Source organism: Gallus gallus, chromosome 13, assembly GCF_016699485.2.
Source record: "Gallus gallus isolate bGalGal1 chromosome 13, bGalGal1.mat.broiler.GRCg7b, whole genome shotgun sequence".
Lineage (NCBI taxonomy): Eukaryota > Metazoa > Chordata > Aves > Galliformes > Phasianidae > Gallus > Gallus gallus.
The window spans coordinates 11956772-11974402 of record NC_052544.1 but is presented as its reverse complement, the minus strand read 5'-3'; the positions used below and the strand labels follow the sequence as shown (position 1 = coordinate 11974402).

Here is a 17631-nt window from a genome sequence, read left to right as displayed (position 1 = left end):
CACTGGGTTAGATGATTATATCCCACAGCTGCTCTGTTTGCCTCAGATCCCTTTCTCCTGTGCACTGAGGGTTAGCCTGGACAATCTCATTTCTTTATTTTCAATTTTCCAAGCATGGTCAATTGAAAACTATACAAAAGGTCCCATTTTTGTAACGTGTCAGTGTAGGTAGTACAAGATATCAGGTGATTGATGACTTCTTTGCTTGCAAATATTGTGATTCATCTGCTCTAATCGTTCTTACAAGCACGGACTGATCTTCCAGAAAGACAGATAAGCATATTTAATTCCTGATGCTGCGTTGCCAATAGAAACATTTCCAAGTGACAGCCTGTATGAAATTCAATATATTCTTGTTTATATGTTAGCCAGCAAGAACTGTCTTCCTCTAGGAACTGCTTTCTAAAATACCTGACCTCTGGTATTCCCCAGTTCATTTGCTCTCATGTCACTCAGAACTGCTCTGAGCAGATTTCAGTGGTGCAGTAATCAAAATTCCTTTGTAATTAGTACAAGGTCCTGTACTGACCTTGTACCGGAGCACATGGAGGAGGGATAACAGGTAAAAACAGCTTTTTTTCAGCAGTTAATAGCATTCAAAATGCAAAGGCATATCCAAGGTTAATGATGTTCCCTACAGCCCCAACTGCCTTTAACAACTGGAAAATCTTTAGAGGTCTCCGCGCTCTCAGCCTTAGAATGGTTAGGCTTGAGGAAAACAGTGAAAGGCGATGTTTCCAACCACTGCTGTCATTGTAGTTGGTGTCACAGTCCTTCCTGAATTTTCTGCTTGTTGAAGGGGTTAAGGACACCAGACATCCTACGTTCTGTCGTGAACTTGGACCTTCCTTCATGCCTTTGTGGGCCTTCCAAGGAGGAGCTGGTGGCACACACTTCAAGTTGCTGTGTGGTAGTTTCTTTTGACAGATCTTTTTCCCCTGAGTACCTGCCAGGAGCAAAGTGTCAGTGCAATTTGGTCCTAGCCATGAATAACCAGTTGGCAACCTGTGAGGTCCCTCTTACTGAACCTTAGGAGCTCCGCGTGTCAAAAATCACTTGGCCTGAAATGCATTAAGATGTCAGAGACAATTACTGTGCTGCATTTCCTATTCATTAATCACAGCTCTGGCTTTCTGAAACCCCTACGCTGGCAATTACATACAAGATTGATGTGGGTTAAACCAGCATTCTGAGAAATACATACTCACGAAGTATCACTGTTTTTTTTTTTCCTTTCTCTCTTTTTTACCTAAATCACTGCACTTTGAAACTAAACAAATCATCTATTTAGAGCATCTGTACATCTCCATCCAATTCTCAGCCTGTAAGTGGATGCTAAATTGCTTACAAAAAGCCGGAAGAAAAGCTGTGAAAGTCTTTAAAGACATTTTTGAGTCACTTATGACTCTCTTGGTCTGACACTGATGTAAGAGGGCAATTTAGTCTTTTCCTTGCAAGCTGTTTTTTCTCACAACAGGTTTCCATCTGACGGCTTGATTCTGACCTTGGAAATTAATGAGCTAATTAGCTCCCCCAGCCTGTGCAGAGTGAGCACCATTTTGGGAACCTGACCAGGGTCTCGTGGGAGGGATGGCCCTGGCTTTTTTAACTCACACTGACATCGTATATTTGAGAGCAAATGGATACAGAAGCTCTGCTTAAACATCTGCTTTGGGGAAGAGCACACTGCAGATAATTTTGTATAGCAGTACTGCTAAAGAGAGGATATCAAAGTTGGGACACCAAACAATGTCCTCTTCTCTCCACTGCTTGCATTGTATTTCCAACACCTATCTCAAAGCCCGTCTGTTGCCTATAAGACAATTTCACCCTGTGTTCAGGGAGTGGATCCTCTCACCATCGGGCCTTACTTTGCAGAGGGAAGAGTTTTCTCCTGTGCTGACTGTCAAATCCATAGCTAAGCAGGTTTCCTGTTATCCACCCAGAGACGTGTTCATCTGATGAGTGTCTCCTGTTTCTCTCCTGTACCAGGGATTTATGGATATTGATCTGACGAAATTCAGGGAGAGCGGAGCCAACGTCACCGGCTTCCAGTTGGTGAATTACACGGATACTGTCCCCGCCAGGATCATGCAGCAGTGGAGGAATAATGATGCCAGAGAGCTTCCTCGTGTGGACTGGAAGAGGCCAAAGGCAAGTGATATAGAAAACCATTTAATTTAGGGTCCTTCTGGTCCGCTTCAAGTCACTCCCACACAGTGATAATAAAGCTGTTCCAGATGTTGTTTCTGAACATTTCAAATCAGTGGGTACAATAAAGGACAAATACATTTTAATTAATTCCTAACTCAGAGCAGAAGACTCTGAAAGTGTCAAGAGCAGAGGGAAAAGGTGGTTTTATTTTTCTATCTGCCATTTTAAAACAAATACACTTTTGGCAAACACTCAGCAATAGAAATGTCAACCTTGGAAGTATTAGTTTTAAAAACGTTTCATACAGATAAATCTATAGGTAATCACAAGAGAAGGAATTAAAGCCAGCAGTTGCTGTTCACACCAGAGTTTTACCTCTTTTCTACACAAGTTTGAGCTTGAATAAACTCATCCTTTTGCAGATTTTTTGCATGTTGCAGCAGAGTTTTCTGGACTCCATCTGTGACCAGAAAGAGTGACTCGTTACTTGGTTTAGCATATCTTTCAGTCTCACATTCACACTGTATAATGCATTCCTTGAAAGTTCAGGTCAATGATTCTAATTAAACTGAAAGATTTGAGTAACAAGTGAGTAGCTTTGAAGGCTGAGTGCAATCTGAAGGCAGCAGAAGGCGAATCAAGAACTTCTGCCTCACTCTTTTCCTCTGGAAGAGAAAGCACCAACTTCCACAGGTAACCAAGACATCAGGGATCACACAAAGGATCCTCCAAAGATGGAAGGGTGATAACAAAACAACAAATCTGAAAAGTTATCAAAACATTGTAGTACACTTGAGGTCAACTCAGGCTAATGGGCAAATGTCTTCTCCTTCTAGTACACTTCGGCCCTTACGTATGATGGAGTCCGAGTGATGGCCGAGGCGTTTCAGAACCTGCGGAGGCAGCGGATTGACATCTCCCGACGTGGCAATGCTGGGGACTGCCTTGCCAACCCGGCCGTGCCCTGGGGACAAGGCATTGACATCCAGAGAGCACTGCAGCAGGTTCAAAACCCAACCAATGCGCGCGCGCTGTGGGGGTGGCCATACATAGCCCATGGGTAGGGGAAGAGGGACGGCTAGCAGCAGAAACACCCAAATAACTTGCTTAGGTTTAGAAACTGATTCTTCCAGATGAGAGCCAGATCTCGTAAAGAGTTCAGGCTTGAACCCAGTACATTTCTTTTCCTGTTGACATCCAGCATGATCTTTTGGAGTTCTGGGATGGAAAAGCCAAAATATTATCCCATAAAGTCTTGGGTCCCTATTTTTATCTTTCCAAGAGACAGACCAGCTTAGATCACATTTTCTGAAGCTCCTTCAATTCTCTGTGAACTCAGCTTTTGTTCCAGATTTCTAATGGCATTTGAAATTGAATGGATTTTGCCATATGTGTTGGTTGGCATCAGAATGTTCCTAAAGACTACATTAGAGCTTGGTTCACACTGTGAGGATTGGGAAAAGCCTTAATAACAACTATTGAGAACGATTATTCCTTAACAGTCTGAAAATCCTGCTTTTTCATCCTGCATAGAATTTTAGATTTTTAAATAAAAATCAACAACAACAAAAAAACTATATTGAACTTACAGCAAGGGAGAAGAATAATACACTCTTCTCAAAGACTTAGAAAGGTAGAACATTACAATACTTACTTAAATTTAAGAACTGACATTCATTTCTAACATTTTTTTCTTTTTTCAGACACATTCTCTACTTTCTTACTCATAGTTTGTGCTACATTTGTTTCAAAAATAGATGGATTCCTTGCTTGCAAATACTGCTAGTTCAGTGTTATCCAAATATAGCTCATCCCCTCCTCTTTCCTTAAGGCAAGAAGAACAAAATTATTTTGGCTAATTTTCATCTTACGTAAATTTTTACACATATTTTGATTTGGTGGCAAACAAAAATACCTCTAAAACTAAATCTTACATTCAGATTGATTTTATTCCTTATATTTTACATGTTCCCAAGCCCGTCATTGACTTTCTGTATGACCTTGGGCAAATCACTGGTTTCACAAATCACAAATTCTCCAAGCTCCTGTAATAAAATCTGCCTTATTGATGCATTAGGGAGATCAGTTACCTAATAAACATTAAATACTTGGAAGATATATGGTGAGCAAGGGGCTCTCCAGTGTTTTTCTTTATTGAATTTATGAGAGTAGGGTATCAAAATTAGTCTTGGTAATTCTATGTGTGTGCTTGATAATCACCTCTGATTTTTTCTCATCTCTTCATTAAATCGATTTCAAAACTCTTTTCAACTGCAGTGATTTGGGTCGAAGAACACGTGGACTTGTTTGCCAGAATTGTTTCTTAGCCTTTAAAAAATTGTAATTTTCAATGTTTGGCCAGTTCAGTTGTGATGGTCAAAATAAAAGGTTCTGAAATATGCAGTGAAGGAAGGAATCCTCGAAGGAGATTTTAACTACGAATTTAATAGTCCTCTTGCATTTAGTATTTTAGCAATAACTCCATTTTAGAAAGAGGAAAATGGAAATGGAAAGAACTTAAGATTAGATTGAAGGCTTGAGTTATCCTTTCTATGAAGACTCACAATTACAGCAATTGTTACAGATATTCACAGTGTTCTCTCTCTTCACCTCCCATTTTCTAATGCCTGAAACCTTAAGAGCTGTTAAAAAAAGTTTCTCCACTTATTTCAACTGAAATGTCTTGAATAAGCTCCTGAATTGCCTCATTTCTGTTTAGTGTAGGAAGCAGTCAAGGATAGCAGGACCAAAAAAAGAAAAACAATTTGAAACAGTCTGCAGTTTTTTAAAAACAGAAATCTAACACATTTTCACAAAATGTATGCTTTTATTAAAGGGAAGTAAGAAGTATTTTTTCCATGGAAATTCTCACAACGCATTGCTTTAAACTAGTACATTGAGCTCTCAGTGCTTCAGGAAGATCATTATAATTTTTGACAGGTATTTTTTGTTAATATTATTTAGTAACCAACCTTAGCAAGCAGGTATCTGGTCCTGAACTGCTGAGTAACACTGCGGACCGGATAGCCACAAAAGCATCCTCCTCTTCTAGCAGATCGCCACGTGCCCACATCTCACATACAAATGTGTTTAAGTTGTCCATGTCACCAGTTATATTACTTGTACTGAGCACTGCTGAAATCATTCCCCACTGTATTTTATTATGATCCAGATGGTGGGGTATTTTCTTTCAAGAAAAAGAGAAAAAAAAATGGATCAGTGACAAAGAGTTAAAGACAGAATCGTTTTGGTCAATGAAACAATAAAAAAGGAATACTGAGGGGGGTCTCAAGATGGTAAATGACAGAGAAGCTGTGCTGGGAGAGACTTCTTTTGCTATGTCAATGCTATGTGGCTATCATAGGATTAAGATTTTTTTCCTGCAGACAGAAAGAATTGCCTTTAGTACACCTGGCTTTTAGTGCATATATAACTACGAAGCATGAGCACCTGTAACTGAGCTTCAGAGTCAGTCAGAAAAGGTAAAAGGGGTCATGGAACAAAGGAAGCATGGAGTGTTTAAGATAACGGTGCATTTCCAGCAGAGCTATCTTTTATGGGCATGCTGTTCTCTGTGAGGAGGGAAAAGTGCTTTTCTCCAAATTTCACCAAATATAACTTCTTGACTTGAAGCAGCTTCAGAAAACGATGGCAGATGTTCATTTTCATGAAAAACCTTTGTGATAATACCTGGAAAACAAACACTGTTTAAGCAGATTAGCAGCTGATGTCATCCATAGTATATCCTCATTTCTTCACAAACAGTCTTCATTCTAAAATTCTCGGGGCACTTTAAAAGGCAATTAAGTGCTTGTTCTCATTTTGCATGTGGGAAGCCTTCCATTGCAGAGAGTACAGATTTGTCCAAAATAACCTTTCTTCCCCAGTCCAGGGATGTGAGTACTCCTTTTCCCAGGTTCCTGGTCTTATGCAACAAGTCACATTGAGACGAAAAACTAAGGAAATAGTATGTGGTGCCTGAGCAGTGCACTTCAGCATGGCAGTGTTATCAGCAGAGACTTATGATTCAAAATTTCCTATGTAAATCTCATTTACAGTGTGGAATAGTCAGGTTTAAATAGGCTGGTGCAGCAGGTAATTAAATTAAAGCAGGTAAATTAACTGGTAGACTCCTCTCTATTGAAAGGTGACAGCTGGGTTCTGTGGCCACAGCTTCATATTTCCTGCAAATGCAGTTCCTAATTTGGCCCGACAAGTTCTTTACCAAGTCTTGATCCCTACTTAGATTTAGACAACACAAACAGAGCTTGAGGCGTTCAGAGCTGACTTAGCTGCCTGTTGCATCCCAAGAGATGATGGGCTCCCACATGTAATATGGCTCTAATGCACCACTGATCTCAGTGATGGACCACTGAGTTTCAAGAGAAGTGGTTTGCTAAGAGTTTGGGATGCTGATCAATTTGCTCTTCTCACTGATATTTATGTCTCTAAGGTCCGTTTTGAAGGATTGTCTGGCAACGTTCAGTTTAATGAGAAGGGGCGGAGGACCAACTACACCCTCCATGTGATTGAGATGAAACACGACGGGATCAGAAAGGTAATGGAGAAAGTGACTAAAGCTCCTGCATCTGGCATCAACTCTCTGTTCTTGTTATGGTGTAGTTAGGTCTCTGCATGAGCAAAGCCAAGCATAACAGAGAATTCATGGTGTATTACTAAAAAATGCAACATATGGAAGGGGTTATCAAGAGTAAGAAGGGTGTCTTAGCTGTGGAGTAGGTATTTCCAGGAAAGGAAAGCTTGGCCCACTCAGTCTTGCTATTGGCAGGACACTTTGGCTCAAGTCCAGCTACACAACTGTCTGTTTTTGCTCTCCTGGTTTTCATTTCTAAGAAATGAGCCAAGACAGAGCCAGGAGGAACCTGTCTGCTCTAGGCAGTGCCAGGGAACCCTTTGTTTTGATTTAATTGTGCTCTCCTTGAAGCAACAAGCTTTTTACCCACTATGTCCTGATTGTTATGGAGGTATTGCTACTGTTCTGAGGTCTTTATACCTTTCTGTATCCCAGGCACTGTGAAAAATCTGAATTTTCAGGTGCATTGAGCCCTTGAAATACTGATCCATCTGCCAGTCTGACTCCATACACTTATGTCCCACTTTAGATATTACCTATTTGAAGAACAAAGAGTTATTCCATGGATAAAGGAAATCTGCAAAATAATTTGGAATGGAGCATTCACTGCAACCCCTCTGCATCCCCTCACCCCCTGAAGTGTATACTTGTTTGAAACCAAGAAAACTGCAAACAGTGATAGTCCCACATGTACAGCTCCCATCCTCCATACTCAAGCAGCCAGTATCAGACCAAAGCCCACCACATCCAAGCAGGAATCAGCAGTGTCATCCAAAAAAAATTCCAATTCCTCACTGAGAAATAAAAGAATTATCAATGTAAAGACATTCAAAGTGATCTTCCTCCTCTATTTAACATTCATAAGAGGATAAATGTAATGTTATGTCCAGTTTGGGGCTCTGAACTTCAGGAAAGTTGATGGCAGTACAGAGGGAATCCAGAGGAGAAGCAGCAGAACAGCTAAATGTCTCTATTTTGCTGTGTATTTACTGACAGAAATATTTGTTTAAAAGGCACGTAACTGACAGGATGCATGCTTTATCTTAGATCCACCAGGATAAAAGTGCAAAAAAAACCCATACATCTCCATTTATGTTGCCCCAGGGCAGAGTTTTGGAAGCTTTTTCCTCACTCTCTTCTCTTTTTCTCTGTGCAATGAAGACAGATGAGACGCCTGTGTAGAGTTTTTTTTCTTCCTCTATTGTTATGGTCTGTAATCTGCCGTCAGCAACTCCTGGTCATGCCCTGTGTTAATATCCTTTCCCATTTACTGTAATAATAAATTCCTTTCTCTTGACCAAAGCTCAGGCAATTCCATATGTATATGAGGTGATGGAATACCCCTCATCAAATCAAGCTAGAAGAGGATAACCTCAGTAATGATCTTCCTGTTGATACTCGTTGGCACACTGCTTTACCTGCAAGTAGTGACAGATCAGCCTAAACCCTAATTAATAGGCACATTTTAACATACAAATTCTTCTGCCGACTTTTATTCATAACCTCAAACCTTTGGGGTTTTTTTTTGTTTGTTTGTTTGTTTTTATTTCTTTTCTCCCTTGATTTTTTTCTTCTGTTGTCTTAAGGTATCCTAAGAGTCAGTTCTATGTTTACAGAGGCTTCCAGCTGTAGAACAGCATTTTGTTGCCCTGTCACATCTGGACAGGCAGCAGACATGTTAGAAATGTAGAAAGAAGTCACACAGGGAAAGTGTGACCTCTTGAAGTAGGGATAGGACAGAGAATTGCAATAATCTTCTGCTGTGTGCTGTTGTTTTTATGTGTTTACAAGAGAGACTGCAGTAAACCATGCACATTATTCTCAGGCTAGAGGCATGGTGGGACAGGAGAGATCCTGATTCTCCCCACAGAAGACATCAAGGACTAGGACGGGAGATATTGGGCTGAGTACAAACTTTCAGAGAGATCTGACCGTTTTTGAATGACCCTGTTAACATATCTTGGTTAATATTAAAAGGAGTTATCAATAAGTTGTCCTCAATTTGTATTTGACAGATTGGTTACTGGAATGAAGACGAGAAATTAGTTCCAGTAGCCATAGATACTCAAACAGGCAACGAGTCCACGAGCCTCCAGAACAGGACGTACATAGTCACAACGATCCTAGTAAGTGCTGGGACTTCCAGCCTGGCTCTCATTCTCCCTCATCTCCCTGATGTGCTGACTGCCTCTTCCCCTTTGCACACCTTGCTTTGTGCTGTATCATTTTTATAATAGTGATAACAATAATAACAATAATAATAACAGCACTTACCGTTTCCTGTCGGGTCCATAAAGGTATCTGAAAATTGCTGCGGCTAATTAAGTAGGTATTAAAGAGCTCTCATGCTTAAGTATAGAAAATACAAAAGATTATGACAAGATAGTAGAGGCATCAGCATAGGTAAATTAGGAACATTATATCTGTGCTTTGTGTTTAGCCCACAGAATGTGGGCTGTAATTTTTGGAAGGATAAGCTGTATTGTGCAGAGAGACTGAATCATAGCTTTAAAAACAAATCCCCACTATAATCATGAAGGAACAATAAGTACCCCATAATGTATGGTATCATGTAGTGTGTCATTGTATACAATCACCCTGCAGAAAGAGATGAAATTTTACTAACTTGTTTGTTGAATGCTTGCTGTAAACCTACAAAGAAGACACAATACCCAAACTGAATTAAACATCTTCAGGGCTCTCTCATGCCCAGTAGATTTGTCTCTGTCTGTGCCCACACAGGCAGACATTCCTTTAAAAATTCATAGCTGAAATGTACTAAATAACCCTTACAGAGCCACAGTGAAAGATTTGTCACCCAAATCCCCCCAAGCATATCCATTGCCCTGAGGTCTGTCAATGCAGAGGCTGCACACAGTTTTTGCATAAATGAATAGAAAACATCAAAATTAAAAACTTATCCTTCATACTTCCTAAATTAACCCCACTGTTTGTTAATGGTTCCCTTTGGTACATGAACACAAAGTTAGGGCTTTTCAAGCAGACCATAAGCAAAGATGTTGAGTCTCTAAAGGACTGGGAAGGTGGAATGTAGCTCAATATTGGTCTCCTCTGTGCCAGGAAGACCCATATGTGATGCTCAAGAAGAACGCCAACCAGTTTGAAGGCAATGAGAGGTATGAAGGCTACTGTGTGGAGCTTGCTGCTGAGATTGCAAAGCATGTTGGCTACCACTACAGGCTGGAGATTGTCAGAGATGGGAAGTATGGAGCCCGGGACCCCGATACCAAAACATGGAACGGCATGGTGGGAGAACTTGTTTATGGGGTGAGTTTCCCCCTTGTCCGTTGTCTTTAGGTCTTGTCCTGAGAACAATAGAGTGAAAAGGATCCCCATCTTCTGTCAGCCTGTGCTGTCTTGGGGATTGTAGCTATGATAATGTAAATAATCAGCCCAAAGAAAACATTTTAATTCAGGATGGGACAGCATATTTTCTGCCCATGGAAATGTCAAAATGTTTTCTTTCAACAGCTACAGGAATATTTTTTTCTTTCCATTTTTGGAAGAACAAGTATTGAAAGGTTAAACTTTCTCATGAGTAGAATCTCCAAATTTTATTATATTTTATATTCACTTGATAATGGCAGGACAAATGAAAGGTAAGGTTTCAAAAACTCAGTATAGATTTGTAGAATCATAGAATTGTTTGAGTAGGAAGGGACCTTCAAAGGTCAATTGGTCCAACTCCCCTGCAAAAAAAACAGGGACACCTACAGCTCCATCAGGGTGCTTAGATCCCCATCCAGCCTGACCTTGAATGTCTGGTGAACCTGACATTTTTGGTCTAATCACTCATTTCCATCTGCTCAAATCTATTCCTTCACCCTACACTTCTAAATCTGATTTGTTCTGATAATTCCCCATCTGTAGTGTTTCAAGTCATTCTTCAGAGGGGTGCAATTTACCCTTCATAGTGTAGGGAGCATCAGTGCCCAAGTTTGTCTGTTGCCATGCTGGAGAAATGGATGATCTTTGTCCTGCTGAGATCTCAATGGGATATGCTGACAACCATTTCAGCGCATTTCCCTTTCCATTTTCAAGACTGATTATAAAATAAATGGAAAGTGCACATCAGTGTCACTGGAAATTTTTCTTCTTCTGCATCAGTTACGCCACCAGAAAGCAGTTCCTGATGGAAGTAAACATCCTGGTGTCCTTTTTCAGGCGATTGGCCTTTCCTTGCCTCTTTTGATGTCTGGATGATAAGGCTCTTTTAGCAGAAGTCTTCTACATCAGAATGTGACATCAGTGGATAAATCACACAGGAGCTGGGTGGCTGGAAAAGGAAATGCTGGGATTTCAAAATAGAACCGGTGATCAGTAATGATAAAATGGAAATAATCCACCAATGTTATGGGCTGCTTCTTTTTAACATTTCTCTTGCAATTGGTTTTTTCTGATTACTTTTCAGATATTAATGTTAAACAGAGATCAAAGGAAAATAAGCTGGAGTTAGTAGATATGTTTTATTCCCAGAATACAACTCATTTTTCTCTTCTTTTCAGAGGGCTGATGTGGCTGTGGCACCATTAACCATCACTCTGGTTCGAGAAGAAGTTATAGACTTTTCCAAACCTTTTATGAGCTTAGGTATCTCTATCATGATAAAAAAACCTCAGAAGTCCAAACCAGGAGTGTTCTCTTTTCTGGACCCTTTGGCTTATGAAATATGGATGTGTATTGTTTTTGCCTACATTGGAGTGAGTGTTGTCCTCTTCTTGGTGAGTCGCTTCAGCCCTTATGAGTGGCACACCGAGGAGTTTGAGGAAGGACGGGACCAGCCAGCCAACGATCAGACGAATGAGTTTGGGATATTCAACAGCCTCTGGTTCTCCCTGGGAGCTTTTATGCAGCAAGGATGTGATATTTCTCCAAGGTAGGTCGCCTTCCTTCTTTCAGTTTAATTTAATCTTTCTGTATGCTTTGAAGCTGAACAGGTTCTTTGACCACCCTCAACCGTAGTGTAGTTTTCTGAATCAGTTTGTAATTCAGAAGGGAATTAAGGGTTCACAGGTCTCTCAACTGTGCACTTGGGCCTTAAACTTGGGACCATAGAAAATACCATTCTAAATTTATGCTACTGAGATCTTTTGGGAAAATTTACGGAAATGCAAACAATTTTCTAAAGCCACCCATTTGCAATCAGTTTTTGTCAGTCATTACTTTGTCACTATTAGAAAAAGGTCATTCTGGCATTTTTGGGAAACTATAAAATTCCGGTAAAGTAGGGAGAAATAATATAGTAGATGCCCAGTAAAAGGTTATATAGTCTGTGCCAAACTATTGCCAAACAATTATGGAGAGAACTGTGTGGCTTTAAGTATTGTTGACCATTGGAAAGGTCAGAGAAGTACAGAGTTTTCCTTTTGGTTCCCATTTCAGTCGGTAGTTCTGCTGCTTGAATAGTCCACAGCATGCAAGGTCCAAAGAGTTCCTAAAGGGACTTCTGATGGGAATCATTTATTCTCTGTATTCACTGTTACAATTACTCCTAGATAATTTTTCATGGAAAAGCAGGCACAATAAAAAGTGTCTGAAAAACTGCATGAAATACAGAAGGTGTGAATCTGTGATAGAGATACAAACAGAGCTGTATTTGTAAATTAGGCCTGGAAATAACTGCTTCCTTTTTGAAAGTTTTATGGTACAGTATTTGCCCATTAAGGAGCTCAAGATACACACAGCCTTCATGTCTTGTTATACAAAAGCAAGAAGAAAAGAAAAAGAATTCAAAACATAGGAACGTAATAGCTGCGAGAGTTGTTATAATAGATTTTGTTATTTATTTGCATAGGTTGTATATCCAGTAAGTAATATCTGTAATGTCTGAGGGATCTTTCTTGTGTCATATTTACCTTCCTATAAGGCAGGACCAGGGGTAAGCCTGGGATAGCACCGTGCTTTGGGTGAATGCAGGCGATAGGAGTTAATTTCCCAGATGCTGGGATGATATCAGAAATCAGGGGACGAGAAGGAGGCACATCTCCATTGGAGAGCAAAGATAATACCGTGCAGCTCAGCACTGCTCCCGTGGGATGGCAGGGGAAGGCCAAGCACCGGCTTGTTGGCCACTGGATGTCAATTTGTCCAAATATTAATAAGCGTGAGGTAGCAGGGAGATGAGAACTTGTGAGGCAATTTGGTAGTGACAGCTTTTATGAATATATTTTATCATCTGATCATTTATTAGGGGGAGTCCAGACGGGGCATTCAGGAAGTCCTCCCTGCTGTGGGAAATTCAACTTCATTCATTCAACTTTATTATTCAACTGTGTCTTGTAACACAGCCCCATGTGTTAGGATCAGGTTATGGCCATTTTCATTCTCATTGCTATTTATGTCATCATTATTCTTAGGGAAGAGAATGCCTTCCTCTGGGGACATTTCTACAGCTAGCTGCAGGTCCAATGAGGAGTGCAGACTGGTGAAAAGCTCAGACTTAGTGGAATAGAAAATTCTGAAACACTTTCAAAAGTGTTGGGTTTTGTGGGTTTTGTTGAGTATGGTTTTCAGTGGTTTTGATCCAAGTAGCAAGATTTTATCTCGTTAAACAACACACTTAGAATCACCATTTCAAAGCATTGTTTTATTTTGCTTTGAAATGGGAAATGAAAACGATTGTATCATTATTATGTTCATGTTATTTTGATCATCTTCATAATGAAAGTTACAATTTTGTTGGAATCTGTGTTTTCCCATTGAGAAAAAGAGCACTTTCTGATGACAAATATTTTCAAGAACAGAGAATGTGAAGGTATGGGAATTACTGTAAGTCCCAGCACTCTGTGATGGATCCTTGTGGTGGATGCAGGTGGAGTGGAATATTTCTGTGAAATGTGAAAGCAAGAAGGAAGTAGAAGGGTGAGAATTTCCGTAGGATGCTGTTGTACAGAAAGGCTTTGCATGCGCTCCGTATTTCACATGTATTATTCACACGAACCTGGTGCAGGATTCCTGTGACACATCACTTAGAAATGAATACTCGGTATAACGACATGGTGGGCAGGTGGGGATCTGCTCTATTCCAATACATTTGCTATACGGTTGCTTCTAAACTTATCACTGCAATCTCTCAGCATCTCCCCAGTAATGTATTAATCAACATAAATAGCTTCTGTTATACATCTGTTCCGTCATTCTCTCCCCAGCAGAAAGGAGCAAGTGCAGGGGTGTATTTTGTTTCTGTAGAGGTTTTGGTTTGTTTATTTCAGTTTTGTTTTGGGAAGGAGTAGAGGAAATTTGTCTGGAGGTTTGGGTTTTTTTTTGCAAAGCATGTTGTTTTCAAGTGCATATGCCACTATGTATCTATCACCCAAAAAAATAGTAAGATCAAAACTGCAGACACATCACTCAGCACAGTGGGGAGTGAGGTTTGCAGCAACTCCTTGCTCTTGTAAAAGTATGTTCCTTGGTCTCAGACCAATCCCCGGGGAACTTCAATCCCCCACAGAGACCAAAATTTGCTTTTGAAGGAAAGTTGTGTCCTTTTAAAGGACAGACTTACTAGCCAGAACTTTAATCAGGTTTTTAAGTATGCTGCTCACAAACTACCCAACGCTTTGAAGAAACACTGTGAATTTAATGACCTGTAGATACTTGAGACAGAGCATACGTATGGGCTATGTGCTCACAGCCTCTTCTCCTGAGGAGTGAAGCTTCCAAGGATAAGGTCAACTGGTGTTCCTTAAGCTCTGAAGCTTTCTTGTCTAAGTGTAGCCTGAACAAGGTGACAAAGCCCGTATAGAAACCAGTCATGGAAAGCCTCAGCATAGCTGATGGCACTGTGTTATGCCTTTGGAGGCTGCAACATGAGCATGGGCAAGGAATCCAGCCCTCCTAAGTCATAAATTAAATTACCCAAGTGTACATGCATAGTTTTGATCAAAGGAGACTGTGAGCTCTGGAGTCTGCTATCATAGAATCATGGAATGTCTTTGGTTGGAAGAGACCTTCAAGCCAATCCATTTTCAACCCACTGCCATAGGCTGGCTGCCCCCCACCATGTCAGAGTGCCCAGGGCCCCATCCAACCTGGCCTTGAGCACCTCCAGGGATCCCCCATCTGCACCGTCACTGACTCGTGATATGGTTCAGTCACTGCCACGTGGAGTAAATTGTCCTGTGGAGGTGAGATGAATCCTGTCTTTGCCCATGAAATCTGTGTTTTCAAAGTAGTGTCTGAAACACAGCAGAATAGGAGGGAAGCAATATTTTTGGGTTGTGAGTTGTTTCATGTACATAGTAATGGACAGAAATCAGTGAAGTCTGAAATGGACCCTAAACCATAAGGCTGCATGAAGTGCCATCTCAACTTCAGAAAACAGTCATGAAATTGCTAAAGCACTCATTAAATGTGAAATACAGACCCAGAAAGGAGATTCACAGAGATTCACAGAGCAAGCTTCAGAGGTAATAAATAACTCACAGCCAATAGTGAGAGCCTGCAGCAAGAGAAATGTGAAGTAAATATGACTCATATTGTACCATTCTTCAGAAATGTTATTTGATAAATTGTGTTCAGAGCTTAAAATAAAACCCCCATGTGTAGCAGCTGTGGAGAGTGGGACCTCTCTACCATCCAGTACCCTGCTGCCATTGCTTGCTCAGACAGAGCCGAGGCCATTGATGAGTCCAAGCCGGCATCTGGGCTTCCAGACCTCCTCTGCAGCAGAATGAGGCATCTGGATTTTTCATCTGCCCCATCATTTTCTCTGAAGTAAATGGTTTGATTGCGGTGAAAATGATAAAAACGCAGGGAACAAAAAGTACATTTTTGCTGTCAGCTTCCCAGCTTGGTCTTCTATTTTTTATCTCCAAATGCGTTTCTTCATATAGTTTGAGCCCAAAAGAGACCTCCTATGTATTAGAGACTATCAAATTGAATCCAGTTACCCTTTCTCTGACTCAGAAAACTTACGTTTGACTAAAGTGAAATACATTCCATTAAGATATATCTCCCAGAATATATTCTTCCTTTGAAGATACCATGAGATAGAATATACACAATTTCTCTTGGCTCAGTGACCAGAGGAGCCTTGTCCCCACTGGAGCTTGGCAGGGAGATGAATATCACACTACATCACCCAGTCAATAAAGCCATCATTTGTGCCATGTTAGTGGCAGATTAAACAGGCATTTCCAAAACTAAACAGGGCTTCATGGGAGCATCCTATATACTGTGCTGTGGGAATGAAACGTGTTTATTTTAGGTTCAGATCACAGTATGCCATGAGTATAAGGGAAATTTGCAGTCCTGTCATGACATGACAGGTTGTATGTAGGTATGAAATTGTTCATAGTAACTGCTCATTATATTGAGAACAGAGCTGGAGATGCCCTGATCAGTTGGAAAGGAAATGAAAAATGAAGCCTCCATCACAGCTTGGGGCTGGGAGAGAGCCAGATTTGAGAAGGGACTTCTTGAGAGCATCGGTGGGGACGCAGGAACAGAAGAGTTTCTGTGTTGGCTGAGCTGTGCGAGCTGCCAGAAGGGAGCACAGCTGGGAAATGGTGGGGAGCATAGCAGCATGCCCAAAGCAAGATGTGATCCACCCATTGACTGCCTTGAGACAAAGAGTGAAGTGAGACCCAACTCATTGGCACAGTGTAGAGCTGCAGCCACGCTCTGAGCTGCTGACCAGGAGGGACCGAGCTGCTATGGGCAGTGAGTGAACACACATAGAGGTATGAAGGGGAGATACAAATGCTGGCGGCTACCCAGTCAATAGGTACGGTCTATTATTTACATCTATCTTGTGGACATTGTTATTTGTTTCTAGTAACATGGAAACAGTGCACTCCAGCTGATCTATGGCAGCACGCAGCCAGGCTTATATTTCACTGCAGCCTCTTCTGCAGGCGCTCTGTTGTGCTACATCTGTGGAAGAGCAAATGCAGTATTTATTATGTACCTGTAATTAATGCTGAGTACTTTCCTCTGCCATTTTTCCTCTTTATTTACATTCCTTTTTAGATCAATTGAACAAAACCACAGGAGATTTCAGCCACAGCGCTGGTGGAAATAACAGTAAAATTGCACTACAGGTTGTTGATGCTTTTTTCTAAACTAGCCTCCAGAGATTCTGAAAAATAGCTGCACTTTCAAATTTCTTCAGAATGTTCCGAGCACTGAAAGATTTTATTCAGTTCTAGACAAGATCTACATCAGAAATTGGTTAGGACAAAAAATCTTTTGTGTGTGTGTGTGCGTGTGTGTGAGGATTGATTTGAGTAGTACCAAGGGAATTATTTCTGTTCTGTTCTTTGGTAACTCGCTTTTGCAGGGCACTGATTTTGTTAAAAACAGAGATTAGGGAAATTAGAACCAAATGCATTTAGCAATCAGAGGATTTAAAATCCTTCCTGCAGTGAAGGCCAGGCAACTCTTCTTGTTTTCAGTGGGCATCTCCCCTGACACCCCAAGCATCTGCCCATCTTTTTGGCCTGATGCACAGTTCTGGTGCCATCTTTGCAGTATGAGTACTCAAAGCGAAGGGTATACTTTTGCAGTGAAGGACAAAGCAGTTTGTCACTTCCATGGGGAGCACAAGCAACCTGCAGCTGATGCTGGGGCTGCCCATGGGACAGGGTTGGTTTGGCATCCGCCCATCACTGCCTGGTGTTGGGTGAATCTGGAAGACCTGGAAGCTTGTCTATGGGGACAAAGCTCAGGACTTTTTATTTTTGGCATTTTGCTTGAACAGATGAGCTCATGTTGGTCTTAAAGAATAAAAGTAAATATATATATATAGTATTTGAACTTCTGGAGAAGTCTTCTTTCCTTTCAAAAATGTACCAAAGGATCTTGCAATTATCTCTACCTGGCAGAGTTAATTATGTCCAGGGAGAGGGAATTCAGGTCAC

General features: G+C 40.9%; 1 protein-coding gene across 4 annotated transcripts in view; it reads left to right on the top strand.

Moving 5' to 3' along the window:
- The window catches only part of GRIA1 (glutamate ionotropic receptor AMPA type subunit 1), a 109912-nt gene that overhangs the window by 63157 nt on the left and 29124 nt on the right, over positions 1-17631 (top strand). For all 4 annotated transcript variants that reach the window (XR_003077528.3, XR_003077527.3, XM_015293755.4 and 1 more), the window contains exons 6-11: positions 1993-2154; positions 2991-3158; positions 6608-6712; positions 8764-8874; positions 9830-10036; positions 11275-11645. Coding sequence is in view for 2 of the 4 variants with exons in the window: in XM_015293755.4 (XP_015149241.1) it covers positions 1993-2154; positions 2991-3158; positions 6608-6712; positions 8764-8874; positions 9830-10036; positions 11275-11645 (1124 nt within the window). In the remaining 2 variants the exon portion in view is untranslated. The remainder of the gene's footprint in view (positions 1-1992; positions 2155-2990; positions 3159-6607; positions 6713-8763; positions 8875-9829; positions 10037-11274; positions 11646-17631) is intronic.